The following is a 27,855-nucleotide window of genomic DNA, read 5'->3' as shown; positions in this document are numbered from 1 at the left end:
TCTTGATTTTATAATAATTAAGAATTACAGCATTCTGAGTTTAAGAGTCAGGGTTCATATGTTTCAATATTTCAGGCTATTAAATAACAGTCTGGTTAAGATGAAGAGCTTGAAGTCTGGGCCAGACTACTTGAGTTCAAATTCTTGCTCTGCCATTCAACTAACTGCATGATAACTTTTAGTTCAAGTCATAAAAGTACCACCTAGTTTTAAGTTTCTTGTGTTTCAGGAAGGATTTAACTACACAGCTTAGGTTAACTAGACAAATTAAACAGATACATCTTACAATTTTCTTGCTTTGTTTACGTCTCAAGAGTTAATCACAAATAATGCTAATGAAGTACTACAAATTTTTAATGAAATTACCAAAAAACCCAAAGCATTTTTATCTTTAATCATAAGCAAACCTTAATTTATCTGTATTTATTTACTAATAACTAAGCAGCTTGGCATCACTATAACAAGGTAATCACAAGCTGTTAACATGTGACTATTAGGAATGCAAGAGTAATTGATATAATTACATATTACCACAAGATGGAGTAAGAGTGGAGTGAGAGTTACACACACACACACAATCACAAGATGGAGTAAGAGTTACACACACACACACACACACACACACACAGAGACACACACTGTCAAAAGACTTACAGATCTGACTTATTCCATTCTGCCATCTAGTGGTGATAAAATTAGGTATTACTCTGTTAGATCAGTCTCCTATGTAATAAATAAAAGCTTCATAAGAGCTAAGAAATTAGGTGAAAGATAAGATTAAGCACAGAAAGGAAAGAGGTAATATCATTTAGTATAATGGCAAGAGGAAGCATCAGAGAATATTAGTGTGAAGTTCCAATCTGGCAAAACAAGTTTAAAAAATCTGTTTAGAAACTAAAATGATATCTCTGTTAACACATAACTTTCTTATTTAATTCCTTTTAGTATAAAGAATTCCAAAGATGGTTTCAACCATTCCTTTAAAAGGACAAGCAATTTAATTTAAACATCTTAATGTTGCCTTTTTTATTTAATAAAACTGAAAACTACAAAATCCCAAGGACAGAAGCATCTAAGGTCTCCAGTGCTGTGCCATGCTGTGCTTAGTCGCTCAGTTGTGTCCGACTCTTTGCGATCCCACAGACTATGGTCCGCCAGGCTCCTCTGTGCATGGGAATTCTCCAGATAAGAATACTGGAGTGGGTTGCCATACCCTCCTCCAGGGGATCTTCCCAACCCAGGGATTGAACCCAGGTCTCCAAGGTGGATTCTTTACCATCTGAGCCACCAGGAAAGCTCTCTAGGAACTTACATAAATTTTAAGTAGCACTATTTAGATTTATAGTCAATAATGTTTTTCTTTTCACTGAATAACAATGCTTTTATTTGCTTAAGTTACATTTGGCTTTAAGTGGTATAATTTTTTAAACTTTTACCAAAAAAATGTACATATTATGTCATCCATACATAAACAAAATTAGAAAGCAAAGGATTAATAGTCTTGCTAAGTAAAAAAGCTCTATAAATTAATCAAAAAGATAAAATCACACTAAAAGGAAAACATAAAAGATATGACCAAGCCATCTACAAATATTATTATAATAAACAATAATATTATCATTCATTAGTAACTTGATTAAAATGATGACCTTAATAATGACATTAAAATAATATGTTTTGCTTCTCAATCTATCAAAGATTTATAATAACCAGTAAAAAGCAGATGCTATTGGTAAAAGGGTAAACTTTACAACCATTCTAGAGTACGTTAACTGGGAATATATTTTTACTTAGAATTTCAACTTCTAGGAGTTTATGTTAGGCAGTAACTCCAAGTTTACACACAGATTTATCTGTGATATTATCAATTAAACTGTTGTTTGTAACAGCCCAAACCTGGCCACAGACAAAATTTCAACCATACATGATTTAGCTAAATAAACTATGACACATCCGCATGCTACAATACTATACAACTTGTAAAAGTCATGGTGTAGAAATATTAATGACCAGAAAATGCTCACCTCTACAAGTAAAAGCAGGTGATAATGCTGTATGTATAGCATGATACTGATTTTGTTTTTTCCTTTTTTAAAAAAGTACTTTATTTTCGTCTTTGTGCTTTTCTAAATTTCCCAATGTACATGTATTATTTTTATAATCAAAATAATGATAAAACTACTAATTTATTACACATCACAAAACTCTTGATTATTGTATTTTCACATAAAATATACATTTTCATATACAAATTTCAAATATACATTTGCATATTTAGGTGAGTGGAAGTAATCTTAACGTTAAATACAGGTTTCAGATGTAAGTGTTCAACACAAAAAGGGTATTGAGAAAGATTTTTAGATCAATTCAAGAGAGCCCTTAAAGCTAATAAGCATGGTTTGGAAAGTCCTCACTGAAAAGCCAGAATGTATATGTATTCTGGATGCATGTAAGAAAACATTTTTAAATGTATTATCTAAATCTATTTGTTTTACTTTTGATTCTCTTCACAAGATCTAAGTAGATTTTCTGAATATTCAAATTTGACAGTTTCTTAGAAGTAATATATCAAAATGACTTCCCAAATACTAAATATTATACTACTGCAGATTATTACTTATTCATGGGAAATAAAGTAATGAAAATCTCTTATTTATTAAAGCCTAGTCCATTTATCCAAAGAAAATATGTATTTCAATACTGTCATTCTATAACAGCAAGACATCAAAGTGAAAATAATAAATTAATTTAGTGTATTAAATTAGTTGCTTCTTCCCAATACAGGAAAATATATGTTAAATAAAAATAGATATAAGTTTAACACTGAAACTTCATTCACAAAATACAACGGTCTTCTACTAGAATTTGAAAATTACAGCTTTTCAACTATATTCTAAACAAAAATAATTAAAATTCAATTCAAATAATTTAGAATAAGTGCTTTATTTTAATTCCCACAAAAACTAAAACTATCATTTACATCAGTTGCAACAGTAATAAAAATTAGAAGTAAATTTTTTTTTGAAAACACTTATAAGCATAAAACAAAACTAAAAGACACAAAAAAGGAAAAACTAGGTATTCCTTTTAAACTGAGGATATTCTGACTACTTGTGACACACAGACCTGCAGATGTACAAAGAGCAAATGCATTCAAAACAGTGCAAGATTTAATTAACTTAGGACAGTATTCCAACCAATCCCAACTCCAATTTCAATTACTTGTGCAGGTTTATATAGTCACAAAAAGTAAATCAATCCTAATATGTAATTGACTGATGTCAATTCAGAACACTCCACATTAACACAACAATAACTATGGAAGTCATGAAGTATGACTTGGTGGGGGAGCGGATGCAAAACCCAACATCCAAGGTGCATATGCTTCAATATAACTGCAATATATCTCTACTTTTGTAAAAAAAAAAAAAATTTTTTTTAAACCATACATCTAAAAGAAAAGCAAATGTGGTATTTCACATTCTTTTTCTGAATTAAAAAAATATATGTAATCTTCCTTTGTTTTCGATAAGTTCAAATATAATTGATAATGGGGTAATTGGATTCTTTAAGAGAGCTCTACAGAAGAGATGAATACAACATACTATATCTTCTTTAAGAAGTATGAGCTGTAATGTTAGGCATTCCTTGTGATGTTTTTATATATATTTAAGGAAGGCTGTTCTTGTAAACAATGGCTTTGAAAAAGAAATACTGAGACTAAAATATATTACTAGAGGATCTCTATAAAAGGTTACCAAAACTATCCTTGGTGAAATCAAGGCAACATTTTTAGAATTTATCCTGCTAGAAAAAAATGCTACCATTTTTCTTCCTTTTTCTTTTTTCTGATTATCACAATTAAACATCAGAAGATCTTCCCAAATAAATACTGATGTAAATGTTGATTTCAAGGGTAAACAACTTTTGTTAAGAGTCTATTTCTCAGGCAGTTCACCATTTGTTGGGACTGAGGCAGCATTGTTCTGGTGTGAATTGTCACTGGACTCCTGTGAAGTGTTCCTTCTGGGAGAATTTATTGGAACCTGAAGCTGATTAGCAGGTGTAGGCTTAGCAACACTTGGTGGCTTTGTAGAGGAATTAGATGGAAGTCTATGACGATTACTCTCCTCACCAGAAGTAGATGAATGTCTTTTTCTTCCAAACTCCTCACCAATAGGGGGCTGCAAATTATGAAAGACAACATAGTGATGATTTTACTATTTTCTTCTCCCTTCAAAATCTAAGGTCAGAATTTTCTAACAGAGGGAAACTTTAGTAGATTTTATTAGTATAAGGAAAATATAACAGAAATTTAAGGTATTAAACTTAAATTTCCTTCCTGTCAGTTAATTCTTTCATTCAACACATGTTTATTAAGCTTCTCCTACCTTTAGGGCTTGAACTATATCGTAGAGCATAAACATACACTGGGTTCCATAACTCTGGGAAAATGTTTCAGAGAGGCTATTTTTGTTCTTTATGCTACTTTCATCAAGTGCAAAGCATTTATAACTCTAATCTTTTCCTTCTCCAAACTTCTACTGTATTTAAAAGCAGAGGTCTGAATTCTTGAACGCTCTTCAGATAGGGCCAAAGTCATTATAATATTATAAAGCAAGGACATCTTTGTGACAGAACTGGCCGGACCATTCTGGAAACACAGCTCTTTAATTCCAGAGATGTTAGTACTTCTATTAACTGCACCCCTGGGTTATCAAATCTATTTACACAAAACTGCAAGACAAATTATAGTACCTAGTTTACCTTTCACCTCTCTCTTTTCTGCTCCTTTTGATTCTTCTTTCCTTTTTTCTCTTTTCTCTTCTTTCCCCTTTTCCTTTATCTTATGCTCATTCCATTCTCTAAAAAATGTTTCCTTTTCCTCTTGAAATCAAATTGATTAAAGTGACTGACAACTCCACTGTGGTTATGTAACATATTAACATTTAGGGACTCTGGGTAAACTGAGTATATGAGAATTCTCTATACAATTTTTGTACCTCTTTTGTTTTTTTCTTCACTTTTTGGCCTCACGGTATGTGGGATCTTAGTTCCCTGACCCGGAATCAAACCTGTGCTACCCACATTGGAAGTGTAGAGTCTTAATTACTGGACTACCAGGGAAGTCCCATTTTTGCACCTATTTTAAAATTTGATTTCAAAATTAGAAAGTTGAATTTTTTAAATGAAAGTTAAAAAATAAAAATTATAAAATTAAAGTTAAGAAAGTCACTGATAAGCCCAAATAGCTCAAATATAAGAGTAATAAAAATAATACAGTGAAAGAACTTAAAACTTACATCAACACGGAAGTCTTCCAGCTTCTTAAAGCTACAGAGGTATTCCTGAAGTTTGGGGTCAACAGATTGTGTTTTAGATTGAGAATATTTTAGATAAGCCCAAAACTTTTCTAATCCATACAGCTGACCTAGTAACAAAGAATATATACAATAAAATATATAGAATCTTTAAAAAATGATTCATATTGACTATGATCCTACCAGCAATTAAGCCATGTCTTCTAATATACACTTTATCTAGATCTTGAGGCTAACACTGTAATGAATAATAGCAGCTAACATTTATTAAGCATTTGCTATATAACAGGTATTATTTAAGTGGTTTATTGTATATTAAACTAATTTGAACTATATACCACCCTGTAATATAGGTGCTCTTGTGTAAATATTACTGATGAGTCAACTGAATTAAGCAAGTTAAACAAGGTTAAATTAAGCAACTTAAGCATGGCCACAGAGCTACTAAGGGGTAGAAATGGAATTCAGACTTAGGGATCTAGCCCAAAGCCTGTATTCCAAGCACACTTGCTCATAGTACATAGAATTTTCACATAATGGAACATCAGTGAGTAGTCATGTAAGTCAAAGGAATAATGACAAAATGCAAATCCATAAAGAAACTCTTGGGAGTGATTATTTTCCAACATCTCACATGAAAAACCTTCTTACTATATGGTGCTCCATCCTTTATAACAAATCATAATAGTGGTACCACCCCCCAAAAATAGGATACAATCTCCCTATTTATTGACAGACTCATATTTACAATTTTCAAATTGAATAAGGTTATTGTTTTGTTTTTACCAGATTCGTAGTCTTTCTTGGTTTCTTCTTGGAAATCCTTAAAAATTTCTTGTCTGAATTTTTTTTCCAGTCCATAACTATAAAACCTGAACAGACATTCTAATCCATACCTGCAGCGGGGTGGGGGGGGGAATGGTTTATAATAAAATTTTCACTGTGACAATGCAAATAATAATACTTAATAGCACTGACATAAGCAAACACGGCACAAATAATCCCAAAAAAGCATGTTTAATTGTATGTAGTTTTTTAATCCACGGCTGGTTTTCCTATTTTTGTTGACTTGGACACAGTATCTCATGGAGGTATACTGGAGATGTGCAAAATAAGAGGCAGCCCATGAACAACTAGAGCATGGCTTCTTTGAACAGACAGAGGATCTCTTTCTGTTATTTCTGAAGAACTCCTTGGTATTTCAAAAGATTTAGTGACAAATTGGCAGTTTTAGATTTTTTTCCAAACGAAGGCTTGCAATGGTGTTTTAGTACATGGTATTAAATGCTCTTAAAGGAGCATTTAATTTCCTACTCTAGGAAAAGTATTTCCTACTCTAGGAAAATAAAGACCATACTCTTGGGTCATAGACCCTAGGTGTGGTTGACTCAATCAACTATAAAGTGAAGTGAAGTTGCTCAGTTGTGTCCAACTCTTTGCAATCCCATGTAGCCCACCAGGTTCCACCGTCTACAGAATTTTCTGGGGAACAGTACTGGAGTGGGCTGCCATTTCCTTCTCCTGCGGATCTTCCTAACCCACAGATGGAACCCAGGTCTCCCACATTGCAGGCAGACGCTTTACTGTCTGAGCCACCAGGAAAGCCCCAACTATAAAGGGACAAACCTAATTAAAACTGTCTTCTAAGAGTACCTTCCTGTTTATAAAGCACATTAAATAAAAGATAATTTTCCAGAAGAACAGTATCACTGCATAAATCAGAAAGTAAATTTCTTTCTTCTTACAACCACCTAGAGAACCTGAGACAAGCTTTGGACAATGGATCAAGAAACTACATGGGCTCAACCTGCAACTAACGGGGATGAGCAGAATCCATGAGAGTGGACATGGATAAGTCGATGGACAACAGCAAAGGCGCCATCTAGCTCATTCAACTAAAACATGTTACAATTTTAAAAACTTCCTCACTTAGAATCTCTAAATCATTCTGGACACCTCAGTGTAGGAGAGGCAACATTTCTTTATTCCTGGTAACATAACACTGCCTAGCTATTATTCACAAGAGGACGTGTGTATGCATGTCTTTTGTAACCAGCTTATTTAAAATGGAGTGGCAGTCTGCCTGGAAGAATAAACAAATTTCTTGGCAAGGTGCCAAGAGAAATGTGGGCTTACCAACCACACTAACCTGAGTCCTTTCCTTTGGTAGCCATAAATGATGATTTTCCTTGAGTTTGTCTGACTGAAGACTCACGAAACAACAGTTAAGAATGAAAAACCTATCTTAAAACTCTTTTAAATGGAATCATATTATATTGATACCAGTGGTCCTCACCTTGACTACATATATGGACCATCTAGGGAGCTTTTTAAAAAAATGCAGGCTCCACTCCAAACAAATGAAATAATAATCTCTTGGGATGAAGCCAAGGCTTCTTTCTTTATGGAAAGCAGAATTGAGAAATTTTAGGTTATACTGAGTGAATGATATTTTAGAGGAATGGTAAAGGACAACTGACTACTACAATATCTGGATTCCCAGTCTAATTTTTTTAGAAAACTAATTCCAAAGATCAAAAGCATGACATTAATACTGCAACTCAAATATGTAGCATAACTGCTAGAGGAAAGAGTAGGGGAATATGACCAGCCTCTCAGCTGTCATTTATTCACTGACACATCACTGTGAGACAGCTTAGATGAGTGGAAAACATAAAAGTTGAGAACCAGAAATAACTATATTTGAATTCTAGTTTATAATCATATCCCTAAAAATGAGGGTAATAATATCCTACTTTTCAATGTCAGATAATATTTGTAAAGCACTAAAAAACCAGACCTGGCACATTGCAGATATCTATGAAATGTTGTTTCTCTCCTTCCCTCTCGAAATCATCTTATGCTAATGTTAGTTAATGGATATATTTAGTATTGATCTTCTTTCTAATAAGAATAATCATTTATTGAGCATATCAGGCAATACGTTAAGCCCTTTAAATGTTGTGTTTTCTTTTTTAAATCTTCACAATAATCCTATGAGGGTATCTACCATAGTTTCCCCCACTTTACAGATAAAGAACCTAAAGCTTACTGGGATTATAACTTGCCAAGGTCACAGTAAATTAATGGGTTTGATTTGAAAGCCTTCAGGTGCTTAACCATTGAACTATACTTGCTAAGGAATAGCTAATGCAGTCTCATCATGAACACTGCAGAAATAGATCAAAATTATAACACTGTTTTAAAAATCTATACACAGGATAGCACAGGAACAAAGAAGAAGAGCTGCCAATCTATACTTGGGTAGAAAAGTTACTAGAAAGTCCTGAGGAACAAATAGAAATTGTTTGCATAAGTACCAAAATACGATGAGACTAATTATAACAAAAGCCTTAAAACTTAGTTCTAACAGTAAGAAAAATACTTTACCTTGTGACAGTCAATATAACACCTATTTGTATACATAAAAACATACATAAGTTTCACAAATAATTAAAAAATTTGCATTTATCTATGAATTGTAAAACATATTAACTTCACTATCATCAGTAAAGTCTCATATTTTCTATGTGAAATAAAAATTATTTACTTGGCTGTACTTGGGTGCATCTCAAAAATGACAGAACGATCTCTATTCATTTCCAAGGCAAACCATTCAATATCACAGTAATTCACATCTATGCCCCAGCCATTAATGCTGAAGAGGCTGAAGTCAAACAGCTCTATGAAGACTTACAAGACTTTCTAGAACTAATAAAAGATGTCCTTTTCATCATAGGGGACTGGAATACAAAAGTAGGAGTCAAGAGATACCTGGAGTAACAAGCAAGTTTGGCCATGGAGTACAAAATGAAGCAGGTCAAAGGCTAAGAGTTTTGCCAAGAGAACGCACTGGTCATAGCAAAGACCCCCTTTCAACAACACAAGACTACACATGGACATCACCAGATGGTCAATACTGAAATCAGATTGATTATATTCTTGGCAGCTGAAGATGGAAAAGCTCTATAGAGTCAGTAAAAACAAGACCTGAAGCTGACTATAGCTCAGCTCAGGAGCTCCTCATTGAAAACTGAGGCTTACTTAAATTGAGGAAAGTAAGGAAAACCACTAGACCATTCAGGTATGACCTAAATCAAATCCCTTACGGTCATACAGTGAAGGTAACAAATAGATTCAAGGGATTAGATATGGTAGACAGAGTGCCTGAAGAACTCTGGATGTAAGTTCATAACACTGTATAGGAGGCAGTGACCAAAAACATCCCAAAGAAAAAGAAATGCAAGAAGGCAAAATGGTTGTCTGAGGAGACATTACAAATAGCTGAGAAAAGAAGAGAAGCAAAATGCAAAGGAAAAAGGGAAAGATATACCCAACTGGATGCAGAGTTCCAGAGAACAGCAACTAGAGATAAGAAGCCTTACATGAACAGTGCAAAGAAATGAAGGAAATCAATAGAATGGGAAAGACCAAGGGAACAGTTCATGTAAAGATGGGCACAAAAAAGGAGAGAAATGACAAGGACCTAACAGAAGCAGAAGAGATTATGAAGAGGTTACAAGAATACACAGATTGCAAATAATCATGATGGTGTGGTCACTCACCTAGAGCCAGACATCCTGGAGTATGGAAGTCAAGTGGACCTTAGTAAGCATTACTACAAAGGCAGTGGAGGTGATGGAATTCCAGCTGAGCTATTAAAAATCCTAAAAGATGATGCTGTTAAAGTGCTGCATTCAATATGCCAGCAAATTTGGAAAACTCAGCAGTGGCCATAGACCTGGAAAAGGTCAGTTTTCATTCCAATCCCAAAGAAAAGCAATGCCAAAAAATGTTCAAAATGTCACACAATTGTGCTCATTTCACGTGCTAGTGAGGTAATACTCAAAATCCTTCAAGATAGTCTTCAACACTACATAAGCAGAGAACTTCCAGATATTCAAGCTAGATTTAGAAAAGGCAGAGGAACCAGAGATCAAATTGCCAACATCCGCTGGATCATAGAAAAAGCAAGGGAATTCCAGAAAAACATCTACTTTGCTTCATTGACTACACTGAAGCCTTTGACTCTGTGGATCACAACAAACTGTGGAAAATTCTTAAGAGATGGGAATACCAGACAACCTGACCTGCCTCCTGAGAAACTTGCATGCAGGTCAGGAAGCAACAGTTAGAACCAGACATGGAACAAAGGTCTGGTTCAAAACTAGGAAAGAAGCACATGAAGGCTGTATATAGTCACTCCGTTTCTGTAGAGTACATCATGAGAAATGCTGGGCTGGATCAATCACAAGCTGGAATCAAGATTGCCAGAAGAAATATCAGCAACCTCGGATATGCAGATGATACCACTCTAATGGCAGAAAGCAAAGAAACACTGAAGAGCCTCTTGAGGAGGGTGAAAGAGGAGAGTGAAAAGGTTGGTTTAAAACTGAAAGGTTGTTGTTAAGCCATGAACGACTCCAGTGTTCTTGGTGTCCTGAGGAGAGGAATTCCATCTGGGGCTAGTGATGAGGCTTGATCGCTCAGAGCTTTTGTGTGATAAAGTTTTATTAAAGTATAAAACAGATAGAGAAAGCTTCTGACATAGACATCAGAAGGGGGCATAAAGAGTGCCCCTCCTGCTGATCTTTAGCCAGATGTTATATAGCTACTAGCAGTTAGCTAATTAGAGAAAGGAAATGTCTCCAAACTCAGAGACTGGCACCAGGCCCCTCACCCACAACATACATTTTGAGATAACAATGGCACAAGGTGAGTTGCCCCAGCCATAAAATGATGGACAAGAATCTTGAAGAAAGGCAGGTTTCCAAGCAAATACAGTCTCATTAACATAGCTTAAGAGAACATTTGCATGAGTAAAACATACTGGTTTGTCAAGTAGGTTTACCAGTCTTAGGTAGAAACAACTTGAAGACAGAGTCTAGGGTCAATACATAGTTCATTAACATAGCTTAAGACAAACATTTCCAAAAGAAAAACGCATCTCATCAGCTAGCCCAAGGTTTGAGAAACGTTAAGTTCTGGTGGAGCCAGGTGTCCTCACAGCAACACAGAATTTTAAAAGAAACCTATTTTTAAATTTGGTTCAGGTCAGTTCAATTCAGTCACTCAGTTGTGTTTGATTCTTTGCAACCCCATGGACTGGAGCATGCCAGGGTTCCCTGTCCATCACCAACTCCCGGAGCCTACTCAAACTCATGTCCATCGAGCCTACTCAAACTCATGTCCATCGCATCAGTGATGCAGTTCAACTATCTCATCCTCTGTCATCTCCTTCTCCTCCCACCTTCAATCTTTCCCAGGGTCTTTTCAAATGAGTCGGTTCTTTGCATCAGGTGGCCAAAGTATTGGAGTTTCAGCTTTAGCATCAGTCCTTCCAATGAATATTCAGGACTGATTTCCTTTCGGATGGACTGGTTGGATCTCCTTGCAGTCCAAGGGACTCTCAAGAGTCTTCTCCAACACGACAGTTCAAAAGCATCAATTCTTTGGTGCTCAGCTTTCTTTATAGTCCAGTTCTCACATCCATACATGACTACTGCAAAAACCATAGCTTTGACTAGATGGACCTTTGTAGGCAAAGTAATGTTTCTGCTTTTTAACATGCTGTCTAGGTTGGTCATAACTTTTCTTCCAAGGAGCAAGCATCTTTCAACTTCATGGCTGTAGTCACTATCTGCAGTGATTTTGAAGCCCCCCCCAAATAAAGTTCTCACTGTTTCCATTGTTTCCCCGTCTATTTGCCATGAAGTGATAGGATTGGATACCATGATCTCAGTTTTCTGAATGTTGAGTTTTAAGCCAACTTTTTCACTCTCCTCTTTCACTTTCATCAAGAGGCTCTTTAGTTCTTTGCTTTCAGCCATAAGGGTGGTTTCATCTATGTATCTAAGGTTATTGATATTTCTCCCAGCAATTATGATTCCAGCTAGTGCTTCATCCAGCCCAGTGTTTCTCATTATGTACTCTGCATATAAGTTAAATAAGCAGGGTGACAATATACAGCCTTGACATACTCCTTTCCCCATTTGGAACCAGTCCATTCTTCCATGTCCAGTTCTAACTGTTGCTTCTTGACCTACATACAGTTTTCTCAGGAGGCAGGAGAGGTGGTCTGGCATTCCCATCTCTTTCAGAATGTTCCACAATTTGTTGTGATCCACACAGTCAAAAGCTTTGGCGTAGTCAATAAAGTAGAAGTAGATGTTTTTTCTGAAACTATCTTGCTTTTTTGATGATCTAGCAGATGTTGGCAATTTGATCTCTGGTTCCTCTGCCTTTTCTAAATCCAGCTTGACCATCTGGAAGTTCTTGGGTCATGTACTGTTGAAGCCTGGCTTGGAGAATTTTTAGCATTACTTTGCTAGCGTGTGAGATGAGTGTAATTGTGTGGTAGTCTGAACATTTTTTGGCATTGCCTTTCTTTGGGATTGGAATAAAAATGGACATTTTCCAGTCCTGTGGCCACTGCTGAGTTTTCCAAATTTGCTGGCATATTGACTGCAGCACTTTCACAGCATCATCTTTTAGGATTTGAAATAGCTCAACTAGAATTACATCACCTTCACTAGCTTTGTTCGTAGTGATGCTTCCTAAGGCCCACTTGACTTCACATTCCAGGATGTCTGGCTCTAGGTGAGTGATCACACCATCGTGGTTATCTGGGTCATGAAGATCTTTTTTGTAGAGTTCTTCTGTGTATTTTTGCCACCTCTTCTTAATATCTTCTGCTTCTGTTAGGTCCATACCATTTCTGTCCATTATTGAGCCTATCTTTCCATGAAATGTTCCCTTGGTATCTTTAATTTTCTTGAAGAGATCTCTAGTCTTTCCCATTCTATTGTTTTCCTCTATTTCTTTGCACTGATCACTGAGGAAGGCTTTCTTATTTGGAACCTGTTTTTGGAACTTTGTGTTCAGATGGGTATATCTTTCCTTTTCTCCTTTGCCTTTACCTTCTCTTTTCTCAGCTATTTGTAAGGCTTTGTCAGACAACCATTTTGTCTTTCCTTTTCTCAGGAATGGCCTTGATCACTACCTCCTATAAAATGTCATGAACCTCTGTCTTTAGTTCTTCAGGCACTCTGTCTACTGGATCTAATCCCTTGAATCTATTTGTCACTTGCACTGTATAATCATAAGGGATTTGATTTAGGTCACACCTGAATGGTCCAGTGGTTTTCCCTACTTTCTTCAATTTAAGTCTGAATTTTGCAATAAGGAGTTCATGATCTGAGCCACAGTCAGCTCCCGGTCTTGTTTTTGCTGACTGTATAGAGCTTCTCCACCTTTGCCTGCAAATAATATAATCAATCTGATTTTGGTGTTGACCATCAGGTGATGTCCATGTGTACAGTCTTCTCTTGTGTTGTTTGAAACTGGCTGAATAATATTCTTATGACTGAATAATATTTCACTGCATATACATACTGCATCTTTTTTATCCATTCATTCTCTGAAGGGCATTTAGGTTGTCTCCAGTTCAGTTTAGTTCAGTTCAGTCACTCAGTCATGTCCAATTCTTTGAGACCCCATGGACTGCAACACACCAGGCTTCCCTGTCCATCACCAACTCCCAGAGTTTATCCAAACTCATGTCATCCAACCATCTTATCCTCTGTTGTCCCCTTCTCCTCCCATCTTCAATCTTTTCCAGCATCAGGGTCTTTTCAAATGAGTCAGTTCTTCGCATTAGGTGGCCAAAGTTTTGGAGTTTTGGCTTCAGCATCAGTCCTTCCAATGAATATTCAGGACTGATTTCCTTGAAGATTGACTGGTTGGATCTCCATACAGTCCAAGGGACTCTCAAGAGTCTTTTCCAACACCACAGTTCAAAAGCATCAATTCTTTGGCACTCAGCTTTCTTTACAGTTCAATTCTCACATCCATACGTGACTACTGCAAAAACCATAGCTTTGACTAGATGAACCTTCGCAGGCAAAGTAATGTCTCTGCTTTGTAATATGCTGTCTAGGTTGGTTATAACTTTTCTCCCAAGGAGCAAACATCTTTTAATTTCATGACTGCAGTCACCATCTGCAGTGATTTTGGAGCCCCCCCAAAAATAAAGTCTGTCACTGTTTCCATTGCTTCCCCATCTATTTGCCATCTTTTCTATTGGGAACACAGCAATAAACATGGGAGTGCACTTCTCTCTTCAAATTACTGTTTTCATTTCCTTTGGGTATATACCCAGTAGTGGAACTGCTGGGTCACACGGCAGATCTATTTTTAATTTTTTGAGGAATCTCTTTATTGCTTTCCATAGTGACTGGACCAATTTACATTTTCACCAACAGTATATAAAGGTTCCTTTTTCACCACATCCTCAACAGCAACTGTTATTTTTTGCTTTCTTGATGCCATTCTAATGGGAGCATCACTCTTAAATTTTTAGTGTGAATGGAGAGATCACTAGCTAAAGCTAGAGGGAAACCCATTCAGATCTTATTCAAAAATTGCATTTTGATGAAGATGATGAAACAAACATACGTCCAGACATAACGTATCCTTCCTCTTTCCAAGCAGATAGGTTCAAACTTATCCACAAACATCAGAGACTCTCTCTTTCTAAAATTATTTTGATTATTTCTCTTTTTTCCTCAGATAATAGCTTAATCAAAATTTTTTCAGTGCCCAACCCCAATTCCTCAAGCTTCACTTCAGCCTTATTCCTGCTCAGTCTTCCTTTTTTTTAATTTATTTTTAATTGGAGGATAATTAACAATATTGTGATCGTTTATGACATACATCACTGCTCAGTCTCCTTATTTATACAGAATAAAGAAGTCTCTCTAGAAACAGATTTAAGAAGGCACTCACCTTCTCCTATGTGACCAAGTCATGCACTCATCTCCTGTGAGACCACCAAAATCGCAACTAGCTGGTTAATAACCATCAACAGGACACTGGAACCCAACAATGACAAAGGACTAGGAATCCCCAGTGAATCTGACTTCAAAGGCCAGCAGGATTGACTGCAGGACTTTCACAACTGTTAATTGGTTACACCTCAATAAATATTAATACAAACTTTTTTTAAGAAAAGAAGTCTCTGAAAAACCATTCAAAGAGTTGAAGCCAATGCGAAATTCTCTTCTCAATCACTGCTTTCTCACTTTCTTCTCATCTCTGTATTCAGGCCTAACTCTCCTTTCATCTTCTCCACATTCCACAGGAAAATAAGCCTATTCTAGGAGTCCTAGGCATTCCTTGGGCTTGTGGTCAATACCTGCAGGCAACTTTGTTGGCAGGATTTTCAGCAAAGTGGCTGGTGAGGAACTTGCTTGAAGATTAATAAAGCTGGGGGAGGGCTTGGCTTGACAAAGAGGCACAGTATTACCCTCCTCTTTGGCTGTGGTGTTAATAGAAAGCCTCAACTCCAGCACCCATCCTTGTAGTTGATACACATGCGTAGTGGTGTGTGGGCCAATAGCCCGAGCCTCTGTGCTTGCGTGGAGGTTTGTGTTGCACATGGCCACCCTATTTAAATTTGCATAGAAAAGGTGAAAAAATCTGGACACTTGTAGTTTGTTTCCTCCTGCCGCTTAAGAGAGAGCGAAAATATGTCTGACACTTGCAGTCTATTTCCTCCATTTGGAGACCCCTGGCCTTCCTGCCTGTTACCCTCTCAAAACTCAACATTCATAAAACTAAGATCATAGCATCTGGTCCCATCACTTCATGGCATATAGATGGGGAAAAGATAGAAACAGTGATAGAATTTATTTTCTTGGGCTCCAATCACTGTGGACAGTGACTACAGACATGAAATGAAAAGGTGCTTGCTCCTTGGAAGGAAAGCTATGACAAACCTACACAGCATATTGAAAAGCGGAGACATCAGGTTGCTGCTGACAGTCTGTATAGCCAGAACTATGGTTTTTCCAGTAGTCATGTATGGATGTGAGAGTTGGACCATAAAGAAGGCTGAGTACTGAAGAATCAATGCTTTGGAATTGTGGTGCTGGAGAAGACTCGAGAGTCCCTTAGACGGAAAGGAGACCAAACCCATAAATCTTAAAGGAAATCAACACTGAATATTCATGGCAAGCACTGATGCTGAAGTTGAAGCTCCAATACTTTGGCCACCTGATGCGAACAGTCAACTCATTAAAAAAGATCCTGATGCTAGGAAAGATTGATAGAAGGAGGAGAAGGGGGCAACAGAGAATGAGATGGTTGAATGGCATCACCGACTCAATGGACATGAGTTTGAGCAAACTCTGGGAGATAGTGAAGGACAGGGAAGTCTGGTGTGCTGCAGTCCATGGGGTTGCAAAGAGTCCGACACGACTGAACAACTGACCTACAATTTATTTGGCTGAGTCAGGTCTTAGTTGAGCCACATGGGTTCTTCACTGCATCATGTGGAATCTGTAGTAGTTGCAGCATGCGGACTTAGTTGCCCCACAACACGTAGGATCTTAGTTCCCTGACCAGGGATGAACCCACGTCCCCTGCATTTACTATTTTTTTTAAGTAAGTTAAAACCACTAAATTGATTTCAACCCATTAATGGGTAGCATACCACAGTTTGAATGAGAATATCTAGATCAGGCACTATGAAGAACAGTACAGAGAAAAGTGAAAAATAGAACTACCATATGACTGAGCAATCTCACTCCAGAGCATATATCTGGAGAAAACTATAATTTGAAAAGATGCATGCACCCCAATGTTCACAGTAGCACTATTTACCATAGCCAAGATATGGAACCAATCTAAATGTCCATCAAGAGATGAATGGATAAAGAAGATGTGTACATACATACAGTGGAACCTACTCAGCTGTAAATAAATAATAAAATAATGCCACTTGCAGCAACATGGATGGACCTAGAGATTATCATACTAAGTGAAGTCAGACAGAGGAAGACAAATATCATTTAACATTATATATGGCATCTAAAAAGATGATACAAATGAACTTATTTATAAAACAGAAACAGACTCACAGATCTTGAAAACAAACTTATGGTTATCAAAGGGGAAAGGTGGGGGTAGGGATCAATTAGGAGGTTGGTATTAACATATACACACTACTATATATAAAACAGATAATACAGGAAACTACTCAACTTATCTGGGCAAAGAATCTGAAAAAAAAAAATGGATATATATAAATGAATCACTCTGTGTATACCTGAAACACAACACTATAAATCAACTATACCCCAATATAAAATTTGAAAAAAACTTTTTTAAAGAAATGGCAAATTTTGCCTTTTGTGCCAACTCAGATAAACTGGCAGTAGCCATTAAAGGTGTGAGAAGAAAGACTATAAATCTGAATTCGAGAACAATATTAAATAATGCTGGGATTGATTAGAGATGTCAGTAATGAGGTATACATGCCATTTATCTATCATTCCTGATCAAGATTCTAGATGAAAACTAAACAGGCTTTATTTTTACACAAGTCAGAGCAAGTATAAAAAAATTGTTTTTTCAGAAAAAGTTTTTGCAGCATCTTGTATTTCTCTTGAAGATCACAAATTGATTAAACAATGGATTCTTATTTGAGCTTTATAAGAGAAATCCACAGATCCAATCACACATAGATTATGGAGTACTATAGTATTTACTATTGAAAAAAACATGCAGATAAGTAGACCCATTCAGGTACAAATTGGTATTGTTGAAGGGTCAACTGTAGTAGGAAAAAATGAGATTGAACAGGTGAGTCAGGAGGTATCATGAGAGGCCTTACTTCTTGTCTCAAGGAATCTTAACAATTGGTTTGGCTCTAAGCATGTATCAGTTTGGCGATGTATATATGCACATCCAAGGGAAATCTGTAATGGTGAGGGCAAGAGAGAGAAAAATGTCTCTCAAATTTCATTTGGCTTTTGTACCAGCCACTAAGACAGTTCCAAACAGTCCCACCTCCTGATACACACAAACCTGTGTAGCTCCCTCCTATATTATACCAGGGTTGGTTTGTGTGAACACAGTAATATGGCAGAAGTGATGTCACTTTCAGGTGTAGGTTATGTAAGACATTGACGCGTCCATCTTGGAAGTTCTTCTCTTTCTTAGATCATTCACTCTGAGTGAAGTCATATGGTGAAATGCCTATGGGGAGGCCTAGGTGGTGAGGTACTTAAGCCTCTTGCCAATATCCAAGTGAATGAGCTTGAAGAAGATCCTCTATCCTCTTCAGAGACGGCAGCCCTATTCAATACCTTGACTGCAATCCTACAGGGGAACTGAGCCAGAGATACTCGGTTAAGTTGTTCCTGGAGCCTTGACCCTTAGAAACTATTACCTAATAAATGTTTGTTATTTTAAGCTTTTAATTTCTGGGGTATTCTGCTATGCAGCAACAGTCTTTTCCTTAGCTATCACATGGTATTTTCACAGTCCAAAATCAGACTACTTCAGGGACTTCCCTGATGGTCCAGTGGTTAAGCATCTCCTGGCCAAAGCAGGGGACATGGGTTCTATCCCTGGGTCAGGAAGATCCCACATGCCACAGGGCAACTAAGTCCGTGAGCCACAACTACTGAGCCCACTTGAACCAGAGCCTGTGCACCGAAAAGAGAGAAGCTACTGCAGTGAGAAGCCCATGCACTTGGTGCTACTAGAGAAAGCCCATGCATAGCAATGAAGACCCAGTGCTTCCAAAAATAAATCAACTTTAAAAAATAAAAATTCCCTCCAAGTGTAAAAATATGAGAAAATATTTGACCTGTAATTTTCTTTTGCATCTTCCCAAGCAAGTTGTCTAAATTCCTCATACATTTTTTTATTGAAGTGATCTCTGAGGAAAAAGGACCAGAAACGAAAGAGGGTATTCATTTCTTGGGACTGGCCAATTCCCAAACGTTTTCTCTCTGGAAAAAGTCAAAATGGCAGACATTTTACATAGCATAAAATAAAGAAAGCTGAAATACATTAATCTCCAAAAACATATTTGGGTTTCTTCTAAACAAAGAATAATCATTTTTCTGACTCCTTGCTCAAGTTTAAGCATTTGTCAATGGTAATGAGAATACAGTAAACTTTATCCCCTAATGTATCTAAACTATAAAATACATGAATAAAGAATGTATAAAAACATTTAAGGTAATTAAAACAAAACAAAATAAAAGAATATTTAACCTGATATTAAATGTTACAACTTGAATTTGCTACAATTATGTTTTAATCTTAAAGCTCACTATATAAAGGAAAGCATCTTACCACTCAGGCATCTTCTACGATACTTGTGGTACACTTGTTGGGTAAAGCCGTTTTCCTTCAAAAGTTCATGGGAAGGGTGCTGGAACTTTGGGAATGAATGAGGAGTACATCCATAACTTCCTATTAGTTGTGTACCTTCTGAAGGCGAAGCATTTGAACTGCTGTTTGAGGAGGGGGAAAAAAACCTTCAAACTGAAATATCGAGAACCAAGTGTTTTAAAACAATTTGCACTGTTTGTTACTGAGAGTTTGAACAGTGAAGGCATTAGCCCCTAAAACTCTCCTAAACTAATGATATACAGCTATTCATGTTCAACACACGGTTTAATTCAGAAGTGGATAAAGGACATGGTCATAAATCCTCAAACTGAAACAGTAAATAGAAGCAGATAACTCACCAGCTAGCTTACTCCTCTTTTCCAGATCTGTTAATTTAGTTTACATTTTTTTTTCTTATGGTACTGGAGAAATTTTCAATTTTTATGAGTAATTAGGTTAATAATACAAATTGAATAAGTAGAAATGAGGAGTAAAATCCGGCAGACAATATTTTCATTATCCTAAAGACATACCTGCTGCTGCTGCTGCTAAGTCGCCTCAGTTGTGTCTCACTCTGTGCTACCCCACAGACGGCAGCCCACCTGGCTCCCCTGTCCCTGGGATTCTCCAGGCAAGAACACTGGTGGGGGTTGCCATTTCCTTCTCCAATGCATGAAAGTGAAAAGTGAAAGTGAAGGTGCTCAGTCGTGTCCGACTCATCACGACCCCATGGACTGCAGCCTACCAGGCTCCTCTGTCCATTGGATTTTCCAGGCAAGAGTACTGGAGTGGGGTGCCATTGCCTTCTCCAGAGACATACCTACATCTCTGTAGATCAATTTCACCTCTGAAATTTCACCTTTATCCATCTTTTCTTTTTCATCTTCACTCTATTATTCAAATTGAGGCTTTCTTTCTTTCACTTGAACTAACTGGTGTCTGGGTTTTCCAACCTCCTTCCTCTATGCTGTCACCAAAGTGATCTCCCTAAAACTGATTTAAATCACTGGTTCTCAATATGTGGTCTGCAGATACTTAGAGGGGTTCCTAAGAACCTTTCAGAAAGCCTGCAAGGTCAAAACTATTTACAAAATTTTAGACATTATTTGCCCTCTTCATTGTGTTCACATTTGTACTGATGGTACTAAAGCAATGGTGTATAAAACTGCTGATGCAAACTGAAGCACTGGCACCAAACTTTAGTTACTACTGATTGTATTATTCACTGCTATGTAATACTTGAATTTTTTTCTTTTGCCAGTTTTATCTTAAGAGATCCTTGATGAAGCAAACAAAATTAACTTTATGAAATCTCAACACTTGAGTACGTCCTACTGCGTGTGACAAAATGGAACAGAAGCTTTAGTTTTGCAAAATGAGAATGTTCTGGAGATGTTTCACAACAATGTGAATATACTTAACATTGCTGAACAGTACTCTTCAAAATGGTTGAGATGGTAAATTTCATTCTATGTGTTTATTATCACAATCAGGAGGAGAAAAGCACTTTTGAAGCATATCAAAGTATGATGGCTGTTGTTATGGACTGTTTGTTGACTTCCTAACCCCCAATGTGATGGTTTTAGGAGTAAATATGTCATGATGGCAGAGCCTTCATAGTAAGTGGGATTAGTGCCCTTACGAGAGGAGATATAAGAGTACTTCCCGTTCTCTCGGCTCTCTGCTATGTGAGGATACAAGATGGTCATGAGCAAACTAGGAAGCAGGTCCTCACCAGACACAGGATCTGTGGGCACCTTAATCTCAGATCTGTGAGAAATAAACACTTGCTATTTAAGCTCCTCAGTCTATGACATATTTGTTACAGCAGTACTATGACAGTTGGACTAAGTCAAAGCACTCCTGAAAAAAAGTTGTGACCTGGACTAGCTGATTTTTTTCATGGAATACCATTTTTAATTAGAAGATTAACCAACAACTTATAGTTATTCAGACTTCGTTTTGGCTCAGTCATTTCCTTGAAAATGAACACATGAATCTGTTTGTTTCCTCAACAAAACGTTGAGGAAAAATCCAAATTTCATGCAAAAATAAGGATTTTGGAAACTTTTTGTTTGTTACCATAAGCCTAGTAGTTTCCATTCATACCTAAACACTTACCTAATGAAATCAGTGGCGGGTTTTTTTTTTTAAGACTTGTGTGTGATGTAAAATATATATGATATTTGTAATTCTAATCATTCTTTAGTGTAGTGGCTCATCAGCATTAAATATTCACATTATATCACTACTATATCTACCAAAAACTTCTTTATCATCCCCAACAAAAACTCTATTCAAAAAAAAAAAAAAAAAACTCTATTCATTAAATAATACTTTCCCTCTCCCTGTAGCCCCCAATAAATTCTATTCTACTTTGTCTTTGAAATTTGACTATTCTAGGTACTTCATATAAGTGGAAGCATACTAAATTCATCCTTCTGAGTCTGCCTTATATCACTAAGCATGTTTGTTCTCAAGGTCCATGTCAAGGCTTAAATCAAAATTTCATTATTCTTTATGGTTGAACCACATCCCATTGTATGTCTATACCTATTGTGTTACCTAGTCATATGTTGATGGACTATGTATTGTTTTCACCCTCTGGCTATTATGAATACTGCTTCTATAAACATGGGCGTAAAAATATCTGTTCAACTGACACTTTTCATTTCTTTTGGATATAGATTTGGGATTAAAATAGCTAGGTTATACGGTAATTTTATGTTTTACCATTTTGAGAAAATGCCAAGCTTTTTTCCACAATGGCTGCAGCATTTTATATTTCCAAGAGCAAAGCAAAGGTTCTAATTTCTCCACATCCACACAAACATTTACTTTCAATTTTTAAAATCATACACATCTGTATTAGTCAGCTCAACTGCCATAACAAGATACTGCAGACAGGGTGGCTTAAACAATAGAAATTTCTGTTCTCACAGTCCTAGAGGCCTTAAGTCCAAGATCGTAGGGCCAGAAGTTTTGGTTTCTCAGGAGGTCTCTATTTCTGGCTTACAGAGAGCCACCTTCTCAAGGTGTCCTCACAAGGCCTTTCCTCTCTCTGTCTACATGCAGAAAGAGAGATCTCTGGTATTTCTTCCTCTTCTTATTAAGGTCACTAGTCCTATCTTATTAGAGCCCCATTCTTACAACTTCATTTAAGCTTAATTTCCTTAGAGGCCATATCTCAAATACAATCACACGGCAGGGTTAGGGTTTCACCATATAATTTTGGAAAGACAATTCAGTCCATAACACCATCATAATGGGTGTGAAGGGATATCTCATTTTGATTTTTGATTTACATTTCTCAAATGATTAATGATATTACACTCTTTTTCACAGGTTTATTGGCCACTTGTACATCTCCTCTGGAGAAATATCTATTCAAATCCTTTCCCTATTTTTGAATTGGGTTTTTTTTGGTTACTGTTGAAGTTGTTGAAGATTTTTTTAGACTATTAACCCCCTTATCAGATATATAATTTGCAAATGTTTTCTCTCATTCACTAGGTGGGTTTCCCTGGTGGCTCAGATGGTAAAGAATCCATCTGTAATGCGGGAGACCTGGGTTTGATCCCTGGGTGGGGAAGATCCCCGGAGGAGGGCATGGCAACCCACTCCAGTATTCTTGCCTGGAGAATCCCCATGGACAGAGGAGCCTGGCAAGCTACAGTCCATAAGGTTACAAAGAGTCGGACACGACTGAGTGACTAAGCACAGCACATTCAGTAGGCTGTCTTTCCACTTTGATAGTATTCTTTTTTATACAAAAGTGCATAATTATGATGAAGTAAAATTTATCTATTTTTCTCTTTTATTGCCTGTGCTTTTGTGTCATGCTCAAGAAACCACTGTCAAATCTAGCATCATAAAGATGTTCCCCTATGTTTCCTTCTAAGAGTTTTTTAGTTTTAGCTCTTAGGTTTATGTCTTCAATCCATTCCGATTAATTTTTTTGTATCTGGTGTAAAGTATGGATCTCATCTTTTCACACACTGGATATCCAGTTTCCCAGCACCATTTATTAAAAAGATGATCCTCTCCTTCATTGAAAAGCACCATTGTAGAAAATAAACTGACCATATATGACAGTGTTTATTTCTAGATTCTTTTTTCAATTCCATTAGTCTACATGTCTGTCCTTAAGCGAAGACCAAACTGTTTTAATTACTGCTTTGTAGTAACTTTCAAAGTTGGCAAGTGTTGGTCCTTCAATTTTATTTTTTAAAGGTCATTTTGGCTTTCCAGGGTTACCTGCAATTGTATAAAAAATTGAGGATAAGCTTTTTCCATTTTTGTAGGGACTGTGTCAAATATATATAGATCACTTAGAACTGCAATAATGTCTTAACAATGTTAAGTCTTCCTATCCATGAAAATGGGCTGTCTTTCCATTTATTTAGGTCTACTAAATTTTTTTAGTTTTCATCATGTGTCTTTTGTTTCCTTGGTTAGATTATTCCTAAGTATTTATTTTTTTAAGATGCTAATGTAAATAGAATTGCTTTCTGAATTTTTTTTCAAATTGTTCAGTGCTGCATATAGAAAGACAACTGATTTATATGTATTTTGTACACAGGAATTCCAGCACAACAGTGAATACCAGTGACAAAAGCATGTATCCCTGTCTTGTTCCTGATTTTAGGATGACAGCTTTTAGTCTTTCGCCAGAGTATAAGGCCCACCATGGTTTCTCATAAATACCTTTTATCATGTTGGGGAATTTTCCCTCTAATTTTTGCATTCTAAGAGTTTTTAATCATGAAAGGACATTGGATTGTATCAAATAACTTTTCTATGTCAGTTGAAATGATTACATAGTTTTTTCCCTTTTTCTATTAATATGATGCATTGTATTGATTCCCTTATATTATATTGAATCACTTATACTACTGGGATAAATCCCACTTGTCAAGGTGAATAATCCTCTTAATACACTGTTAGATTTAATTTGCTAATATTTTCTGAGGACATATGCATTTATATTCATAAGGGATACCGGGATGTATTGTATTTTCTTGTGATGCCTTTATCTGGCTTTGGTATTAGGGTAACGCAGGCCTCAATAGAATAACTATTCCCTTCTCTTCAGTTATTTGAAAGAGTCTGAGGAGAGTTAGTGCTAACTCTTCTTCAAATATTTGGCAGAATTCAATAGTGTAACCATTTGATTCAGAATTTTGTTAGAGGTTTCTGATTACTGATTCAATCTCTTTCTTATAGGTGGGTTGAATTTTTTATTAAATTAGTTTAGGTAATTTATGTGTTTCAAGGAATTTATTCTAGGTTATGTAATTTGTTCATATATAACAACTTGCTCATAGTATTCTCTTGGAATCCCTTTTACCTCTGTAATGTCAGTAATAATGCCTCCATTTTCATTTCTGATTTTTGAGTTTCTTACATCTTCTTTTTTTTCCTTCATGGATGAGAAATCCATGGATATGGAGGGTCAAATGTATTTTCTAATTTCCACTGTAATTTCTTCTTTGACCCATGGGGTACTTAAGAATGTGCTATTTAATTTCTACGTATGTGTGAATTTTCATTTTCCTTCTGTTAGGGATTTCTAACATCCCATTGTTGTCAGAGAAGATACTTTGTGTGATCCCTCTTTTAAAATTTATTAGAAATTCTGTTATGGTCAAACATATAGTCTATTGTGAATGCCCCACATGATCTTAAGAATTTGTATTCTTCCACTGTTAGGTAATACGGCCTTCCCTGATAGATCAGTTGGTAAAGGATCCACCTGCAATGCAGGAGACCCTGGTTCCATTCCTGGATCAGGAAGATCTGTTGGAGAAAGGATAGGCTATCCACTCCAGTATTCTTGGGCTTCCCTTGTGGCTCAGCTGGTAAGGAATTCGCCTGCAATGCAGGAGGCCTGGGTTAGATCCCTGGGTTGGGAGGATCCCCCGGAGAAGGGAAAGGCTACCCACTCTAGTATTCTGGCCTGGAGAAGTCCATGGACTGTACAGACCCGGGTTACAAAGAGTCAGACACGGCTGAGTGACTTTTCACACTATTCACACACTATTGTTACGTAAAAAATTCTTAAATGTGTTAGGTCTAATTGCCTTATAATGTTGTTCATGTACTCTATTTTGTTAATCATTTTATGTTGGGTTGGCTGATCTATGCATTATTGCAAGCAGGGTATTGAAATCTCCAATTATGCTTACAGAATGTTTATTTTTCCTCTTAATTCTGTCCATTTTTGTTTCATATATCTCCTGAGGGGCTGTTATTAGTTACATAAATGCTATGTCTTCTATATTGAACCTTCTATTAATATATAATGTCCTTATCTCTTGTATTTTTCTTAGATTTAAAGTATAGTTTGTCTGATATTAAAACAGCTACCCCAGCTCTCTCAAATGTGCATCTTTTACCATCCTTTCACTTTCAATCTATTTGTGTCTTTGAATTTAAATGGCAACCCACTCCAGTATCCTTGCCTGGAAAATCTCATGGACAGAGGAGCCTGGTGGTCTGCAGTCCATGGGGGTCGCAAAGAGTTGGGCACAACTGAGCGACTAACACTAACACTAACTAGTAGATGTATATAGTTGGATCATGTTTTTTACCATTCTACCAATCTCTGTCTTCTGATTGGAAAATGAAGTCTATTCATATTTAAAGTAACTGCTGGTAAGGAAGGACCTGCCATTTTGTTATTAGTTTTCTATATGCCTTATAGATTTGCTGTCCCTCACTTCCTCTTACTGTCAACTTTTGTGTCGTTTCTTTTCCTTTTGAATAAAATATTTTGACTCTCTTATCATTTCCTCTTATATATGATCTATATATTTTTTCTTTGTAGTAGTCTTGAGGATTATAATTAATAAAAACTCTACTCAACATATCTGTTCCCTACTTTCTGTTACTGATTAAATTAAATCTTTATATACTATATAACAAAGCAGTAATTTTTAAAAGTTATTTGTCTTTTAAATAACATAGAAAGTAAAAAGTGGAGTTATAAGTTAAATTACAGTAAAACTCTTACCAAAATTGCTTCTTTCTTCATATGTCTTCACGTTACTGTCAAGTGTCCATTCATTTCAAACTGAGGACTACCTTTAGCATTTCTTACTAGGGAAATCTAGCAAACTCTGAAAATCTAGCAAATCTAACAAACTCCTTCAGCTTTTTTTTTTTTTTAGTGAATACTTTATCTTTTAAAGAAACATTAGCATTATGGCAAATTGAATGGGAGGCATAGAGATTTCCCTTATACCATCTATACTTCCTGCTCCCCAGACCATGGCCTCCTCCACTATCAACATCCAGCACATCTACCACCAGAGTAGTAACATTTGTAACAAATGACCAATCCACACTGACATTATAATCACCCAAAGTTCATAGTTACATTAGCCTTTACTCTTGGTGCTGTGCATTCTATACTTTATAACAAGAAGTAGCTATCATTACAGTGTCATACATAGTATTTTCACAGCCTAAAAATCCCCTAAGTTCCAACTATTCATCTCTCCTTCCCCACAACCCCTGGAAAAAACCAGTCTTTCTATCCATAGTTTTCCTTTTCCAGAAAGTCAAATAGTTGGAATTTTACAGTGTGTAGCCTTTTCAGATTGAATCCTTTCACTTAGTAATATGCATTTAAGGTTCTTCCATGTCTTTTCATGGTTTCATAGCTCATTTCTTTTTTACTATCAAATACTATTTCATTGTCTGGATATATCACAGTTAATCCACTTGAAAGACATCCTGGCTGCTTCCAAATTTGGGCAATTATAAATAAAGTTGCTTTAAATATCCATGCACAGATTTTCATGTGGACATAAGTTTTCAGCTCCTTTGGGTAAGTACCACGGAGGGTGACTGCTAGATGGTATGTAAGAGTATGTTTAGTTTTGTAAGAAACTTCCAAACTATTTTCCAAATGGCTGTACCATTTTAGATCCCAAAATATTGCCAGTGAATGAGAGTTTCTGTTAATCCATATTCTCACCAACATTTATTAGTGTTGTCTGTGTTCTGGATTTGGCCATTCTAACAGGTGTGTTGTACAATCTCATTGCTGTCTCACTTTTCCAATTCCCTGATAATATATGACGTGGATGGAGTATCTTCATGTGCTTATTTGCCATTTGTATATCTTATTTGGAGAGGTACCAGATAGGTCTTTGGCCCATTTTCTAACAGGTGCTTTTTAATTTTGTTTGTTTTACTGTTGAGTTGTAAGAATTCTATAAGAGCTTTATTGTTAAGTTTTATTGTATATCATAGACAATAGTCCTTTCTCAGATGTGTCTTTTATAAATACGTTCTGCCACTCTGTGGCATGTCTTTTCATTCTCTCGTTAGTGTC

General features: G+C 36.3%; 1 protein-coding gene across 3 annotated transcripts in view; it reads right to left on the bottom strand.

The window, feature by feature from the left end:
- The window catches only part of LARP1B (La ribonucleoprotein domain family member 1B), a 124,583-nt gene continuing 98,913 nt past the window's right edge, over positions 2,186–27,855 (bottom strand). For 2 of the 3 annotated variants that reach the window (XM_018061521.1, XM_018061523.1), the window contains exons 15-19: positions 19,473–19,633; positions 18,979–19,123; positions 6,108–6,217; positions 5,304–5,431; positions 2,186–4,184 (exon numbers count right to left, since the gene is read on the bottom strand). In XM_018061521.1, coding sequence (XP_017917010.1) covers positions 3,939–4,184; positions 5,304–5,431; positions 6,108–6,217; positions 18,979–19,123; positions 19,473–19,633 — 790 coding nt within the window. In that variant the 3' untranslated portion in view covers positions 2,186–3,938. The remainder of the gene's footprint in view (positions 4,185–5,303; positions 5,432–6,107; positions 6,218–18,978; positions 19,124–19,472; positions 19,634–27,855) is intronic. The other variant, XM_018061522.1, reaches the window with a different exon arrangement.

Source organism: Capra hircus, chromosome 17, assembly GCF_001704415.2.
Source record: "Capra hircus breed San Clemente chromosome 17, ASM170441v1, whole genome shotgun sequence".
Taxonomy (NCBI): Eukaryota; Metazoa; Chordata; class Mammalia; order Artiodactyla; family Bovidae; genus Capra; species Capra hircus.
The sequence above is the reverse complement of the archived record's forward strand: the minus strand, read 5'-3'. Positions and strand labels throughout refer to the sequence as shown.